At 37.3% G+C, this 18,374-nt stretch overlaps 1 protein-coding gene across 3 annotated transcripts in view; it reads right to left on the bottom strand.

Annotated features, from left to right (window-relative positions):
• The window catches only part of MLLT3 (MLLT3 super elongation complex subunit), a 264,446-nt gene that overhangs the window by 119,459 nt on the left and 126,613 nt on the right, over nt 1-18,374 (bottom strand). For all 3 annotated transcript variants that reach the window (XM_067744496.1, XM_067744495.1, XM_067744494.1), the window contains exon 3: nt 5,223-5,305. In XM_067744496.1, coding sequence (XP_067600597.1) covers nt 5,223-5,305 — 83 coding nt within the window. The remainder of the gene's footprint in view (nt 1-5,222; nt 5,306-18,374) is intronic.

An 18,374-nucleotide genomic window follows, 5' to 3' on the forward strand; every position in this document is an offset into this window, starting at 1 on the left:
ACTCCTCTGAAAAGTCTTCCTAACCCTCCCAACCCCATCTGAATTAGACATCCCTGTTACAGCATTCCTTTATTAATGTAATGATCACAACCATTTTTACTAATTACCTGCCTTTCCTCCAAATTGTAAAATAGTCAATACAACTTTAGAATTAATTTAAAAAATAAGAAGGGCCATTTTCTACCTTACAATTGGGAGTGTAAATTGGTAAAGCCTTTGGGAAAACACACTGGCAATATCTATCAACATACTAAATGCATGCAATGTTTAACCCAGTAATTCTACTACTAAGAATCTCTTCCACAGAAATATTCAAATATATGTGCAAAGATATAGAGACAGATATAGATGTAAAATAAAATGTTCACGGTAGCATTGTTTATAATAGCAAAAAACAGGGATGATCTGCATGTAAGTATATCATTACCATGGAATACTATGCAGATATTTTTAAAAACTGTCTTGGAAAGGCATATCGCTAAGTGAATTAAAGGCAAGTCACAGAAAAAATATTAAAATATGATATATTATGCCCTCGCCAATCTCTATATAGACATACTTTTTATCCATGCAAATGCATGGGGGAAAATCTGGAAAGGCTATACCAAATCGTTAACAATGATTAAATGAAGTGAAAGGAGTAACTCCTAAGTTTTATTCCATTCACTTTTACTAGGAGTATACTCCAGTATACTTTTTTAAAGAGAAAAATACATTGATGAATATAATAATTACCAGCAGAAAAGGAGTGAGGTAGTAACAACACTTTACAGTTCACACCAGTTTAAAACCAAAAAAAAAAAAAGTTACTTTTCAGTAAAACTAAGGCTAAGTACCACAGACAGTGACAATCTTTGTATGAATCCTGAGTGTGATTTTCTTTTGAAGTTTTTTTTTAATAGAAAGTAAAAAGTAACCATAAATTTGTGGTCTGACCAACTGAATATCTTTCTTAGAGGGCTGACATCAATATAAGGTCAATTTATGCTCCATAGAAAAGATTCTTCTTCAAAGTTCAAACAAGGAAGCATGTATTTATTCTCCATATAAAGCTGATACATTTCCTAGAGGGTGGAAACCTGGTTTTGGCAATATCAAATTATCCCTCTGCTTCAGTCCTTGACATTCACTCGTGTACTTTTCTGAGGACAGAATGAAAGAGAGAAGCAGGGGATCCTTTCAAACCTGAAGTGCTACAGTCAATTATGTTTCAGTGGGCCTGTTGGTTTAGTTTCTGAAACACACAGATTCTCATGGATAGGCCTGTTTTGTTGAATACAAACACAAAATAAGAGAATAAACAAACATGAACTCATAAGAAGCACTGACACTCCACCACCCCTCTTGACTCTGACCTCTCAAATAAGTGAGCAAAACTGAAGACAAGCTTATTGTAAGCGAGAAAAATACAAGGATGGAGATGGGACCAAGGGCAGGGTGATATTATACACTGAATATGCAGTGACAGGCCCCTTCCAACATCAGGTGGAGGTCTTTTTGCTGCTTTCTCTCATCTCCTATGTAAACTTGAAATAATACTTTTTCATAAACCATTATTATAATGGATTTTCTTTCTACAAGACAGAGTTGAGTAAACTCCAGGGATAAATAAAATGATATACACTCAGAAGAAATGAAATGAACATTCTGGAGCAACAGCCTAGACCTATTAAATTTTCACACATGGATCATTTCAGTAGGATGGAGATCTAGAATGGAAGATAGCAAAAATTTGGTTTCTAAGACACTCTAAGAAGATAAATTAAAAAGAGATGACAGAGCAATAATTTTAATTAAAAAATTAAGACTACACCCATACATTTTCCACTGAGTTTAAAGAGATGTTAACACTTTCACCATGCTAGTTTACATTTTTCTTTAAAGAAATAAAATTTTGTAAGTATGAGCTTCTCCATCCCTCCTTCCCCAGTAAGCCATGCCCTTTAGTTCCTGTGCTGTCCTTTCAACTCATGCTCTTGTACTACATATGTGTCTCCATCACCTCATTTATTCTTGGCTTCAGTGGTTTATAAAACCATACATAAGTGATATCATAACCATATAATATATAATCATCATTTTTGTTTCTGAGACTTATCCATCTTGCTACATTAATTGCTAAATAGCATTTTGTGTATTATTAACCCACCAGTAATTGATCCACATCTCTACAATTAGGTGTATACTACTTTTTCATATTACAAACACTGAAATATGTTTCATTGTGCACCTGTGAAAAAAGCAATAATTATTATGTATCAAATCTTAAAGAAAATCTAAAAATAAAAATCAGCTAATCTGGACACTAAACAGAGTATCTACTACACAGTGGTCAGCTGAATGTCTATTTTACAATGGCCCCAAAGAAATAACTGTTTTCCATCTCAGGTGCATCTTTCTTCTTTCATATTTTAAGAAACTAAAAATTCCTCACAGAGTGAATAAATAATATGTCTTTCAGTCATAAGAATTGCTACCCAAAGTACCAAGACGACTGCATTTGTGTGTGCGCACATGTGCACACATTACTTGCAGCCTCTTCATCCTTCATTTACTTTCTTTTTAAATCTGGCGGATGAGGAGATTCCAGTTATTTCTGTAAAGGAGGGAATTGGGCAGTTCAGAAAATATATTTCTCTGAAGAAATAAGAGCTTGTAAAAGTGACCAGAAAAGTTAAAAACAAAGTAGGAGAGAAGATACTTTATTGCAGCATTATTTCCAAACTGAAGCCTTCAGTGTACCTTCATACATTGCTGGTAGGAAAGTAAAATAGTACAGTCATTTTGGAAAACAGTTTGGCAGTTCTTTAAAAAGTTAAATTAAACACAGAGTTACCACACGACCCAAGGACTCCATCTAGGTGTATAACCAGGAGACTTGAAAACATATGTCCACACAAAAACTTGTATATGAATGTTCGTAGCAGCATTATTCATAGGGCAAAGATGGAAACAAGTCAAATGTCCATCAAATTATGAATACAAATATAAGCAAAAATGTGGCGTTATTTATACAATGGAATAGCATTCAGTTATAAAAAGGAGTAAGTATTGGTACATCCTATAACATGGATAAACCTTGAAAACCTACTAAATGAAAGAAGCCAGACACAAAAGGCCACATATTGTATGATTTCATTGATAAGAATTGGCCAGAATAGGATATTACACAGAGAAAGGGAATAGATTAACCCCAGGGGCTGGGAGAGTAAGGAATGAGGAGTGATTGCTGATAGGTACAAGGTTTCTTTATGGGGTGATGAAAATGTCCTAGAACAAAATAGTGGTGATGGTTGCACAATACACTAAAACCCACAGAGCTGTACATTTTTAAAGGATGAATTTTATGGTGTGTAAGTTATATCTCAATTTTTTTAATAAAAAAAGAAAGCTAAAAACTAATTTCTTAAGGGAAATCTTGACATGAGAAAAAACAAATCCATACATCAAATGTGAAAGCATATCATATGAACAGACATAAATGCATCTCAACAAATTCTGATTTGATGAAAAACAAGTGAACATTTCAGTGGTGTTACTACTGAGGAAGGTAATCATTATTCTGGCAAAGAGTTACTGCTTCAAAGACAGAGAAGTCAAGAGAATTGCCAGTGGAGAGAAAGATCTAGATCAAGAATCTGGTTTTAACACTTTCCAACTGTGTGTGGCCTTGGACAAGCCATGTAATCTTTCCATGACTCAGTTTCCCTTCCTGTAGAATAGGAATAATAACCTCTCAAAAGGTCTTATAAACCTACTAAACAAAGCAACATATGTAAAGGGCTCAGCAAACTGCCACGGACAAAGTAAGCACTCAGCTATTTAACTACACAGAAATAGGTTACCACCAAATACGTACCCAAAATATAAATATAAAGAAAAAATAATTAACAGGGATATCATGTGTGTAGGAAGGCCGTGGGGCAGGAATGTGGCACATGAGGAGACCGGCTTGAAAAAAACAAGAAATATGAAAAGTAAAATTTATCCCTATTTTCTACACATTCCAACTTTTGAAGATCGTTTCATTATAGCTTATTTAAAAGTTAATTATCTCTTAATCACAAAGAGATTTTTACTGAATTGAAGGCTGGGCCTTCTATACATTGAAAAAGCCAGTGGAACACAATACTGTAAATCAACTATACTTCAATTAAAAAGAAAAAAAGAAAAAGTCAGTGGGACACTGTTCCAGTGGAAGATACTGATCACTAAAGAGTGGCTTATCAGGGGTTCTCATACTTTGTGGTGTTTCTTCACCTGGAAGGCCAGTAAATATGCAAATTCCTAAGCCCCATCCCAGAGATTCTGATTCAGTAGATCTGGGATAGAGCCTGAGAATCTCATTTCCAACCAGCTCTTGGGTGATGCTGATGCTTCTGGTCCAAGGACCAGACTTTACGGAGCACTGGCTTGGATAACACAACATTCTAATTGCTCAGTCCCTTTAAAAAGAAAAATGTGAATTCTCTCACTTTGGGGCAGGTTTCAGGAACTATGATTACCTTGGAATAAAAGGAAGAAACAGGGTGATTAAAAATAACAGCTAGCATTTACTAAGTGCTTACTTACATATGAAGCATTATTCTAAAAATCCTGCATAGCTTTATTTAATCTAATCCTCCTAGCCACCTTATGAGGTAGATACACTTATCCTATCCCCATTTTATAAATGATAGTGAGCCCCACAGAGATTGAGCAATGTGTCCAATATTATACAGTCTGGGTGTTTTGCCATATATGCACTGCTGAAATTTTAAAAATCCAATAGAATCCATAATATCTACTTGCTGATATAATTGTATATATATGTGTCACATGTGTGTATCAGATGAAGGTAAAGGAGAGATTATTCTTTGTAAGTCTCAAATTCTAGAATTATGAAAATGAGAAAAGGATCATTTCACCGAAAAGCTGTAATTTCTCTTTTCTATTGTACAAACATATATTAATCTTCTTTTTCAAAAGGTAATCACTCTTCTCTTAAAAGAAACATTTAATGAATTTCATATAATCTGACTTCACAGAACTGAAATTATCTTTCTCTAGCCACTTCCTCTTTAATTAAGGACAACAATAGCCAAAATTCCTAGAAGACAAATTTTAACTTTTATTTTCAAATCATCTAGTGATAGAAGTGCTTATGAATCAAAACTATTTTAAACATCATTTGGTTAATGAAGGATCTTCTATTGAAAGATTAATGAGTAAAGATTACATACCTTGTTTTTAAAATAAACCTCAATTGGCAAAATGAAACCAGCATACCCAGATTCTTCTACTTTGTAAGGTGGATCTTTGCATACTGCAACATTAAAAAAGAGAAAAAGAGTGAGATGAGATTAACAGGCAAAAACACATTCTTCTTTCCTTTAAAAACACGAAAAAAAAAAAATCCTATCCTACCACCTACATCATTCTCAATTTTCACAGCCCTTTGCCAAGCCCCAGCTAACTCTCTGATTTGTTCTTTACTTCTTGTTCAGAATCTACAATAATAATATTCCTATGTAAATCAAATATGTAAGTTATTTATTCAAATCTTGATGGGGGATAGTGCATCACAGTCAACCATGGTCATGAATGACTGGACTTTAGTGATTATCACCCTGCCCTAACACTTTAGGGACACTGAGGACAGCACCTTGTGACTGAAAGCTTGAAAACAACTATAAGTTACCTAACAAACATATTATCTATGTCTAGTCTTTGATGGACATCACACTACCCCAAACCCCTCAGTTCTCTGAGATATCCTAATTTCCGTACCAAAAGGTGGCAGGACCACCCTCCTTCCTTAGAGAAATCCCAAACCCAGTGTCTCCCAATGTTATTGGTGTTCATTAAGACTCATTATCCCCCATTACCCCCCAAAGGAATACTTACTGAAATACTGCAATACATACAAACACTTCAAATCTATTCACATCGTAAGAATACATAAGAAACAATAAGGCTTTTGTATTCTTATGAAGAAAGACTTATTTAGACAAGACTATTTAGGCAAGCTCTTGGGAAATGAGAGATGCCCTAAGAAGCTAAATATGATTTCACCCCACTAAAATTTCCATTAAATCAAAATCAGTTGCAAGGGCTTCCCTGGCGGCGCAGTGGTTGAGAGTCCGCCTGCCGATGCAGGGGACACGGGTTCGTGCCCCGGTCTGGGAAGATCCCACGTGCCGTGGAGCGGCTGGGCCCGTGAGCCATGGCTGCTGAGCTTGCGCGTCCGGAGCCTGTGCTCCGCAACGGGAGAGGTCACAACAGTGAGAGGCCCGCGTACAGCAAAAAGAAAAAAAAAAATCAGTTGCAAGCCAACTGAGCTATTCTAGTTAAGACTGCATTCTGCTGGTAAGTATCACAAAGAATTAAAAATGTACATGTTGAACATCAAGGCCATATACCACATAGCACATAACCTGGTAGCCCAAGTCCACTTCAGCAGGGCTCCAGTCTGCCTTTTAAACCCTTCCTCCTTTTGTCACCCACCAATCCTCCTATGCTTCATTCAATTGCATCAATTCCCCCAAAACATGCCCAGTATTTCCCACCTATGCTCTGTCCTCTTTCCTTCCATCACACTTTGATGCTACTCTTAGTATCCTCTGCTAGTTCAAATCTCAATTTCTTCACAAAGCCTTTCCAGACCACAGAGTACTATCCTCTCTTCTCCTTTTACCCTTCCAAAGAACTGTCTGAATCACTGATTTGACACTTAACAGACTTCCTTATTATCATATGTTCAGGAACCTCATCTCTAATTCCCTTTCACTCCCCAAGGACAGAAACTTTTTTTAATTAATATTTATTGGAGTATAATTGCTTTACAATGTTGTGTTAGTCTCTGCTGTACAGCAAAGTGAATCAGCTATACGCATACATATATCCCCTCTTTTTTGGATTTCCTTCCCATTTAGGTCACCACAGAGCACTGAGCAGAGTTCCCTGGGCTATAGAGTAGGTTCTCATTAGTTATCTATTTTATACATAGTATCAATAGTGTATATATGTTAATCCCAATCTCCCAATTCATAAGGACAGAAACATTTACTCAGGAACATAAGGAGTGTCAAGGGCTCAGGCATGCCTGGGTGTCAATCCGGAATCCACTTCGAACTAGCCAGGCTACCTCTGGAAAGTTATTCCAATTTTCTGAACCTCAGGTGCCTTGCCTGGACAATGTGAGAACTAAACAAGGTGATGTATGTAAAAGACACAGGATAGGTCCTGGAACACATAAAGAAGTGGCAGAAGTAAGGCAGGAAATCTAACCTGTAAATACCCAATTGTCATGTAAACCTTTTGGATGAAAATAGAAAGGAGAATAGTACAGAGCCCTGGATTTGGATTAGAAGACTCAGTTCCACGGCCCTGGACTAAGGATTCTCTAGACAGCTCTAGTTCTATTCCCTTTATATATATATATATATATTTTTTTTTTTTGGCTGCGTCGGGTCTTCATTGCTGCACGCGGGCTTTCTCCAGTTGCTGCGAGCGGGGGCTACTCATCGTTGCGGTGCACGGGCATCTCACTGAGGTGGCTTCTCTTGTTGCAGAGCACGGGCTCTAGGTGTGTGGGCCTCAGTAGTCGTGGCATACGGGCTCAACAGTTGTGACTCACAGGCTCCAGAGCACAGGCTCAGTAGTTGTGGAGCACGGGCTTAGTTGCTCCGTGGCATGTGGGATCTTCCCGGACCAGGGCACCCTGCACTGGCAGGTGGATTCTTAACCACTGTGCCACCAGGGAAGCCCCCATTCCCTTTAAAAGAGAGAACACCATCTACACGTTGTCAGCATGGCTATCAAGACTCAAGAAGATTATATATGTGGGGAAATACAAGTCTGAGGCATTTTTAATGCAGAGGAGGAGGATGATGTACTTAAAAATTGGTTAGACACTCCATGAATACAAATATGATTACAAAGAGGTATCCTGAAGACAGGATTTTAACACTTGGCAGTCTCCCGTAGCCCACCTTAGGAAAATTTCCCCAAACTGACATCAGAAGAAGTAAATGATGACGAATGAGGCATCTCACCTGACCTTACAAGTTTCTCTAATAAAAAATGAAAAAGCAAAAGGACTCAGAGTGGCTTCAGCCCTGCATCCACTGACCACCTGCCAACCTATCATGAATATTCAAATACCCTGAACACTGAGCAGGGTGCCACTAAATGAATGAGCACCCCACCCCAGCTAGAAAGATAGCATTACATCCGTGACATTTCCAGGCTGCAGAGCCCCTTTTCAGAACAGCAGTTTCAGTGTCCAGGTTGCTTGGGATTAATCGTGCCAATGCCATTCGAAGGAAGTTTATTCTGTGGGCTGCTGTAGATGCCAGAGAAGTTATAACTGTTCCTCTCTACACCCTTTTGTACAGTTCACTTTCTCTATTCTGCATGCAAAATGCTCCTATTATAGAAAACAGCTGTTAGTGAGCACATCTTATAGTTGAAGGTCTTAAATTTTTTTCCCACCCTTTAAAGGAAATGATCTGTTATGTATTACTATTCCAAAGAAGTCTAGTTTTATAAGAAACTGTTTACCAACTCATACCTCAATTATTTTTAAATGCAGTATTTTCATAAATAACAATGAACAATGTCTGTTGAGCACCCTGAGTTCTCAATTAGAAGCAAACAATAGAAACTTTTTATTCACAATAAACACGACAGAAAAGCAGTAGCAATGCAAATACAAATTTACAGTTCTAATCTGAAAAAAGGTCAAATTAGGGGAAGTAGTTTATTTATTCGACTGTTTTATAATCAGAATCATTAACATGAGTTTCTAACCTTAAGGATCTATTAAGATCTATGTAATAAAAGGCCAAATGTCGTAAGTTACTGAAGGGATACCCATCTATAGAAAGCCATCACATTTTTTTAGGTGACAATAAAATGGGAGGATTCATATTCATTCTTTAAACTATGCACATTAATTCAGTAGAAATCACTGGGAACTCTTATTCCTGTCAAAATCCAGCCAAAATTCTGAGATGTTGGCTCTCTCAGAACGTCTCTCTGTTCCTCTTCCAAGCTTCTCTTGTTGCACTTATCAGGCAGCCTGATAACGTTCATTCACCTCTCAGACTCCTCACTAGACTGAGCGACTTGAGGTCAGCAACCCCACCATTATTATTTGAGCACCAAATAATAGGTGCCCAATAAATATTTGTTGAATTGAATTTCTTAAAGATTCATGCCACTCTTGAGTTTGTGGTTAGCAGATACAAACTAGTAATATATAGGATGGATAAACAACAAGGTCCTACTGTATAGCACAGGGAACTATATTCAGTATCCTGTGATAAACCATAATGGAAAAGAATATAAAAAACAATGTATGTATATGTATAACTGAATCACTTTGCTGTACAACAGAAATTAACACAACACTGTGAATCAACTATACTTCAATTAAAAAAAAAAAAAAGGATTCATGCCACTCTTCACTGATCTACCATTGCTAAAGAAGTTGCTTTCTACAAGCAGCAATGATTTGATATTAGCCAGTCAAATTCTTCTCCAAATTCACTACAAGCAAAATAATCTTTTAAAATTTGGTAGAGGTGATAGAAAGTGTTGCCACAGAGAAGTAGTCTCTTGAAAGCTGAGTATCTAATGTGGGACTGATTCTAATTCTATAGTACCAAATTTTAAGAAACTGAGTTAACAAATTGGGCCAGAAGATCTCCAACATCATTTTGAAACTAACACTCTAGAGCCATAACTAACATTTCCCTTTTCCTCTCCTTCTGTACATTACTACTCATGTACCCCAAAGCTCTAACTAGAATACATTTTCAAAAATCCATGTAGATCTACCCACACACAACACCCAAAATTTAGGCCTGAGAGGAACAGACCAAAGTTTTCATAAATAATGAGTAACTGGGCTTTTTTCCCCCCTCAAAATAGCTTTTCAAAATAACAGGCACAATATAAACCCATATACATAGTATTTAGAATGATGTTAACTATATACATTGACCATTAATCTATTTAATTTTTAAGTTGAGTGGAAAATGTACAAAAAGAAGAAAAACACATGAAAAGGAAAAAAAGTCATGATTTGGTTAGCCTGGAATAAGTCAAATCCTTACTTATTACCTGAGATTTTTAATATTAATCCTTTAGGAGAAAAAGGCTTGAAAAATAGCTATGCTTGATACAAAGAAATAAGTGCTCCTTAGATGAATAAATGAATTTGTGCTTATATAATGTTACATATACAATAAGTAAACTTAATTTATTAAAATATCTCATTTTTAGCACCAAAAACAAAAAACAAGAAAAAGAAAGAAAAGAACAAACTCCTCCAGATCCACAAGACCATCAAGTAATAAGCTTTAGAAAATATCATTAGGCAACAGTTTTTTCCCAAATCCTTAGGAAAATAGCTGGCAGATTCCTCTCCAGAGCCTCTCTCCAGTCTATTTGCTTAGACACTAGACTTTACTCACATCTGAATACTTTTGATAAGGACATGGCCCAGTTGCCCATTGGTAATTATTGCTTTTACTTTATTTACAGTGCAGAGCCCTCCCACACCAAACTCTCTATATATACAGACTGGTTATTACCATGGCTTTGTGCCCAATGTCCCTTCCAGCTTCAGCATTTTGGACTCCTTCTCTTCCTGCTTCAGTTCCACCACATCAGAGCCCCTAAGAAAAGGGAAGCAGGGTACTACATGGCCATCTTGCTGCCCCTGTTCTGTGCGTCTGGAAATCCAAAGACTAACATCTAGCAGTCTGGGCATCACCCTGCCACCGAACATGGCCCAGTCTTTACACTCCTGACATTTTGAAAAGAACAAAAATCAACGGTTGGATTTTATTTTTGTTTTTATAAGCTCACGCATGCACGCACATACACCACACACACACCACCCACACACACAGATTCTGCCATTGCTTCTATTCAGCCCATTTCAAAACAGGTATTTCCAAATAACAAAAAAATGCTTTCCCCCTTTGTGCCACTTCCTCATTTCCCTGAAAAAGGATTAAAGATAACATCGCGCAATTTTTGAATTGTATTGTTGAGTTGTTTTCACCTTGTTGAAAAATTCAAATGCAATTGTTGACTTTTTAAAAAATTCAAATGCAATTCTGAAAATCTAATTGTTTCCTATACAATAAAGAACTGTGGCCACACAAGATAACTTTCTAAATAACTTTCATAAAATTACAAAGAAACAAACTAGATATAGTTAGCTAACTAGGCAGATGTAAAACACATGTCTACCTCCTCAGGATTCACCATTTAAGGACCAACTCAAACAGACCTCCTCTGGAGAGCCTTCTGTCAATACTCCAAAACAAAAATGGTACTGTCCCTCTTCTGGGTTCAACCTTTTTTCTCACTGATCTTATTAGCAAATCCTAATATATATGCTACTATCAAGCCCCATCCTCACCCTAGATTAACTGTGTGCTTTCCAAGGGCTAAGGTTGTATCTCAGGACTCTTTTCATCTCTGAACCCAGCCCACCCTTTATGAAATTGAGTAGAATCAATGAAACGTAACTTTAGTATGACCTCAAAGGAAGAGATGGAGCAAGCCTGGCAGCTGACAAGAAATGCCTGGGTGGCAAACAGAAAGTATGAGCAAGGGCATTAGGAAAGTAACAGCATAGTGGAACAGTCAGTATAAGAAGAAACACTGAAAATGATGAATAAAAAAACAGATAATATGGATAAAGTTTATACTTCTATAGAGAACTCGTACCATACAAACTCAGAAATTCACATCCAAACTCAGGGAGGGTAAAAATGCATAACATATAAAAGAGGAATCATTAATTTTGAATGTTACACAAAACTCCTAGATTTGGAATAAGAGTTCAAGACTCCAAATTGGCTATGTTGAAAAATCTTAATGATGATACATAAAAATGACTTCATTGGTTAGTAATTTGCAATCTTTATGTATAGACTCAGAATATCCATGGCTCTCTCTCCAGGTAGTGGGGAAAAAGAGAGGATTTTTTTTTTTTTTTTTTATACGTATGCACGTTTTCAGCTTTCGGAGGAGTTGCGTCACTGGCCCGTCTAGCTGAGGTTAAGTCAATACATTTCATCTGGAGAAAATATAACCATGATATTAAAATAAGACCACCTTCATAATCATTTCTTCAAGGAACACATAACAAATAAGTCAACAAAATACAGGGAGTGCCCAAAACTACATAACATTACAAATTGTTAGGAAATATTAAATATAAGTCTTCAAGCTTACATCTTTCACTAAAATTCATAGCACAACAACCAACCTGTCCCAAGTTCCCTCAATATAACTCAGTATACAGCATTGCTTCAAATGATTGGCCTAGTGGAAATACCTATCCGGGCTAATCTGATAAGAAAGAGTAAAACTATATCTTCAGAGAAAGTTCAACCTAGAGACAGACCTAATTCTTTTATTGAAAACTATTAAATTGAAAAATCTTAATATTTCTATCTTAAGGAGACCACCACTTTTTTTTGCGGTACGTGGGCCTCTCACTGATGTGGTCTCTCCCGTTGCGGAGCATAGGCTCCAGACGTGCAGGCTCAGCGGCCATGGCTCACGGGCCCAGCCGCTCCGCGGCATGTGGGATCTTCCTGGACCGGGGCACAAACCTGTGTCCCCTGCATTGGTAGGTGGACTCCCAACCACTGCGCCACCAGGGAAGCCCGAGACCACCACTTTTAAAGTTAAACCTTGGGCAGAATATTTTTCAGAATACCATACTTCATAAGGTCCATCTGGAAAAGCAACATTAGCTACATGGAAAATGGTCTTCTAGGGAAATAACTAAGATCCTCCCAATATTTGGCAGGAGCATCTTCATTTCAGTGTGTACTACTACATCCAAAAAATTGGTCATCAGAACTGTTGGTGGGAATGTAAACTGGTGCAGCCACTGTGGAAAACAGTATGCAGGTTCCTCAAGAAACTAAAAATAGAACTACCATATGATCCAGCAATTCCAACCCTAGGTATATATCCAAAGAAAATATAAAGAAGATGTGGATAAAGAAGATGTGGCATATATAGATACACTGGAATACTACTCAGCCATAAAAAAGAATAAAACTTTGCCATTTGCAGCAACATGGATGGACCTGGAGGGTATTATGTTTGTTGAAATAAGTCAGACAGAGAAAGACAAATATTTATCACCTATATGTGGAATCTAAAAAAGAAAACAAATGAATATAACAAAACAGAAACAGACTCACAGATACAGAGAACAAACTTGTGGTTACCAGTGGGGAGAGAAAAGGGGGAAGGGGCTTGATAAGGGTATGGGATTAAGAGGTACAAACTGCTATGTATAAAATAAATGTATGCATAGAAGCTATAAGGAGATATTGTATAGCACAGGGAATATAGCCAATGTTTTATAATAACTTTAAATGGAGTATAATCTATAAAAGTTCTGAATCACTATATTGTACACCTGAAACTAATATTGCTTTTCATTATTTAATCAAATATATAAAGAGCCATTGAAGAATCTCACTTGCTAAAATAATCCCCTCATGATTTCTGGAATAGCAGAAGTCAACAACCCTTGGGACAGTCCTCTGGCATCAAAGTTTTACCCAGTTTTATCCCAGGTTTTACACTTGGCCCTGCTATCACTAAGACTGATACTGCTTTTTATTTAGAGGGAAAAAGGGAAGATAATGTCTTCATTTATAAAATTATCCTATCTTCTCAATAATATTACCCTAATTAATTCAATTTAACAGGCACTATATAATCATAGGGCTACAAAGATAAGGTGGAATCTTGCTCTCAAGCAGATGACAGTCTAGCCAAAGACACTGTCCTCTAAGTGCAGGTTCTATTCTAGGGACATGAGATAGAGCGATAAACACAGCTGACATGGCCCCTGCACTTATTAACCTTATGTCCACTGTTAGGAGGCAGGGAGGGTGAGGAGGAGAGAAGAAAGAATACACGTACAAGAAAATATCGAGAAAGTATTAAGTGCTACAATGAAAATACAGCAGGCTGACATGAGGGAAATGGGAGAGTTCCTCTTTACTTTAGATGAATACACCCTCCCTGAGAAGGTGACATTTAAGCTGAGACCTCAAAATAAAAAAAGAGCAGGGTATGTGTTGGCCAGGCAGGAAAAAAGCGCTATTTATGTTGCTTACAGAGACAGATGTGTAAACAACCTAAAGAAAGCCTGCCTTTATACCTGCCTCCAGGGCTGTTTAGCCCCTTACCTGGATTTTCCTCTCTAGCTGAAGTGAAGGCTACTTCCTCCTTCCTGAACATTTTCTCCCATCCTGAATTCACCATTTAACACTCACATAGGTTTGGCTCTTATGACCTCACAATCTCATTTCTCTAATCTTAAATTCTCCCAATGCTACGAACTCCCAAGAAAACACTTTGCATCTACTTACAAAACCTTCGTTATGATTCTTCATCATGAAGGTTTTTTTAGGTAGATATAATTATTGGGAATTGTATAACCTAATCTTAAGTAAGAGATTTTTTTTTTAAGTATGTCCCTTGAAATAGAGTTCCTAAACACAGTACGGAAGGAAGCATCTGGACTAAGGAAGGTCAACCCCAAAAAAAGAAGTGGATTTTAAGTGCAATTTGAGAAAAGGAAAGATCACAACTGTAAAGCTACCTACTCAAGGGGAGGGAAGCAGTGTTGCAAGGGAAAAAGCTACCTGGATCAAGAAGGAAAGGAAGGATACAAAAGTGATGACACTCAAAATATTAGAATACAGAGGTTACGATTTCCTCAAACACATTCATATTAAAGGGATATTTTTCAGCTTAAGTTTTTTCTTTTAATAAGTGCACAATGTGTAAGAGCCACTTTTAAATGTGGTACACCCATCTCTTCTTGTATAGCATGCAATTTTTAATACTCACCCTTTAAGTATTCAATGCAGAGGATTACGAATTGGTGTTACACACAAGACAGCTATCAACTGCATTAGGGTGACAGAAGTGGCAATGTGTTATAAAATAAGTAAATATAATCAATTAAAGTTAAGACTCATTTTCTACTGAATTTGAAAAAAAAAAATACAATAGCCTAAAAGATCACCTCAAACTAACTTCACAGAAACACCAAAAGATAATCATGCAAAAAAGATCAATGATCCAATTTTTCTCTTCTCAATTTTTGCTTTATTCCCTTTTCAGTAGGGGGAGAAAAAAAAAATGCTTCCAGGGAAGGGATCAAAACTGTTCTAACTTTAGAGAAAGAGCTAAAAACAAGATTCCTTTTCAACATCTTGTGGACTCTACTTCGTTTTTTCTGTTTGGCATTTTGGCACAGAGATAGCCTATCCTAAGTATCCTAATTGATTTAAGCTCCATTAGATATTCCAAATGAAGACAGAATGAGGGTGATACTGATATGATGGCAACTGTTTAGACACAGTGCATACAAGAATGTGGTTCCTGTTCAGTCTGACAATCTTTCAATCTTCCCAAATAAAGCAAGGAAAATTCTGTCTCTCCACTCTCCTAAAGCAAGGGTTTTCAGACTGTGTTCCAGAAAACCCTACATCCCAGCAGTGTGTATTGCTTTTACAAAAGCAATAGGGTGCTTGCCCCAAACAATGAAACTGTAAATAGCCTAAGGACCAATCCTGAGTTTTAGATACAGGATTAGGGTCCCTTCAGATTATGTGAAAAAAAAAGTAAGCCACTGCTAAAATAAAGTCTGACACCACTGCTCAAAAGTACTATAAAAATTTAACTATATCATTAAAGTAAATCTACTTTCACAGAGTATGATTTTTTGCTTGCTCCTGTTGAACACAGAAGTGATCTACTGTTTTCTGTCTGACCTGACTATAAGAGTGAGCTACACTGATTCCTCACTGAGATTTGCAGTTCTGGTATGTCTTTTTGTTTGTTTGTTTGTTTTTTGCAGTATGGGCCTCTCACTGTTGTGTCCTCTCCCGTTGCGGAGCACAGGCTCCAGACGCACAGGCTCAGCGGCCATGGCTCACAGGCCCAGCCGCTCCGCGGCATGTGGGATCCTCCCGGATCGGGTCATGAACCCGTGTCCCCTGCATCAGCAGGCAGACTCTCAACCACTGCGCCACCAGGGAAGCCCTCTGGTATGTCTTTGAGCTAAACAGAGACAGGGAGCAAGAGAAAACCAGCTGCTACTCTTCTTATGGGGTCAAATGTTACAAAATACCTTCCGATTACCAAATGCAGTGCTAATTGCATGGTACCTCTCATGGCCTCTGAATTCCAGGAGTTATTTAATAGGGGGAAATAGTACAAATATAAAAGAAAGAGAAATCAGGACAAACACAAAAACCATTAATAGTCAATATTATAGGTGGGAACTCACAAACTGAAAAGCTTAGGGAACAAACCAGGGAGAAGCAAAGAGAGAGTCAGTCATTGGGTTTCATTGTTGTGTGGTTAAAGAAAGCAGGTCTGGGGAGTTCCCTGGTGGTCCAGTGGTTAGGACTCCGCTCTTCCACTGCCGTGGCCCAGGTTCAATCCCTGGTCGGGTAACTAAGATCCTGCGAGCTGCGAGGTGCAGCCAAAAGAAAAAAAAGAAAGCAGGTATGATATTGTCAAAAGGAGGAAGACATTTTTAATGAGTAGTAATGATTCTAGGAAAAGATTATAGTCCAAGCAGGAGTATGGGAGAAACATTCCACTGGATGGGTAACTGAGGTAAGTATTTCTTCGTGGTTCTTTTCAATCTTGAGATACAATACCAAGGAAACAAGTTTTCTAAGAGGAAGGTAAAGAAACAGGACATTGGTAAAGAATTTAGGAGCCAAGGGCTAGCTAGCAGCTTTAATCTTATTTGGGAATAACAGAGAATCACTTACTCTTTTAAGAATAGAAATGAAGGTATCCAAATAATGCCCAAGGCACACTGACTATTGCTCCAAATAGGGCAAGGAAAACGGGAAGTGTAGAAATTAAGACTGAATATGAAGAAAGAGGAGGAAAAAGAGGCTGCAAGTTAAGATGATCCCAGAAATTACTACTGTATCCCAAATATAAGTGTGAGAATTCTCAAGTACATGGAATTCTCAGGTTTACCGTAGGAAGTGTAAAAATGTTTGCTAACTTAAAGCAAAGCCCCTTGAAAACTTCAGTTTAGTGGGAGGCGTCATTTTCTGACAGGAAATTGTGTGTAATGTGGAAGCAGAAGAGCTTAGAGGTCGAGAGCCAGGGGTTTTGAGAACCCCTTGGTTCAAATCCCACCTTGGACACTAGCATAATACATCCTATTCTCTCAGTTATAAAATGGAGCTAATGCTATTACCTATATCATACCATTCATTAAGCTTTAAGAGATCATCCACCATGCTAAAGGCATAAATGAGATAATCCCTATAAAGCTTGAGAACACTTTCTGGAAACTAGAAATCATCTACTAATCTAACAGTAGTCAAACACAAACCATAAACATTAGAGAACTTCTTGTGAACTTTCCCCCAAATCTGTCCAAAGAACAGATTTAAATTTACACACTTACCCTCAGTTTAATTAAGCATTCTTCTATCTGGTTTTATTTTTGGCCCTAGGGATTCTTGACAGGGATATGTGAAAAAGGAAAATATTCTTCACTTTGGAATTCTTTTGGCTCAACCCACCACTAAAAGTACTAGCCGGCGGTTCACAAAGTCAGCCCACCTTCAAACTCATGAAGCCCAAACTAGCACATGTTATGAAAAAGCTGTAAATAAAGTTTCCAAGGTTATGTATTATAAAGCAGTAACGGAAATACTGCAATAAAACAAACCAACAGAAAATAGAAATGCAATCTGAATTTGAGTCCTGTGGGGTAGTAACAGATAAATTAGCAAGGAATCAAGAGACGTGGTCCTGGCTCTGTTTCTACCACAAATTTGCCATCTGACCTTTGGAGAGTCCCTTTCACCACTCACCCCAGAGGCAGCTTCTAGATCTACAATTCTGTTATTCCAAAGACAAGTCATACGTGCCACTTCTAACTTGAAGGCAAATGCATTTTGTTTTTTAGGATCTTCATTTAAGCATAAAACAACTCTCAGCTAAAATACCACATCTGCTATAACACAGTCAGGAAATTGGGACAAAACAAAAGAACAGAAACAAAACAAAGATTCAGAATCACACTTGAATTTTTAAAAATGTTTCATGGTAAGTGCTTTTTAGAAGAGAATTTAATTTTTATTAGACCAGTAAATAAATAAATACTGAATTTCTTTAATAGAGGCTGCCCACACACACACACAAAATTCTATAAATTAGATTTTCATTTTCTTGTTTCCATTCTGATTATGAAGTCAGATTAAATCTACTGAGTGAGACCCTGTTTTACCTGTATAAATCAAACTAGAAATTTGATTCCTCGGGAACTTGATATAATT

This window comes from Pseudorca crassidens, chromosome 7 (genome assembly GCF_039906515.1).
Source record: "Pseudorca crassidens isolate mPseCra1 chromosome 7, mPseCra1.hap1, whole genome shotgun sequence".
Classification (NCBI taxonomy): domain Eukaryota; kingdom Metazoa; phylum Chordata; class Mammalia; order Artiodactyla; family Delphinidae; genus Pseudorca; species Pseudorca crassidens.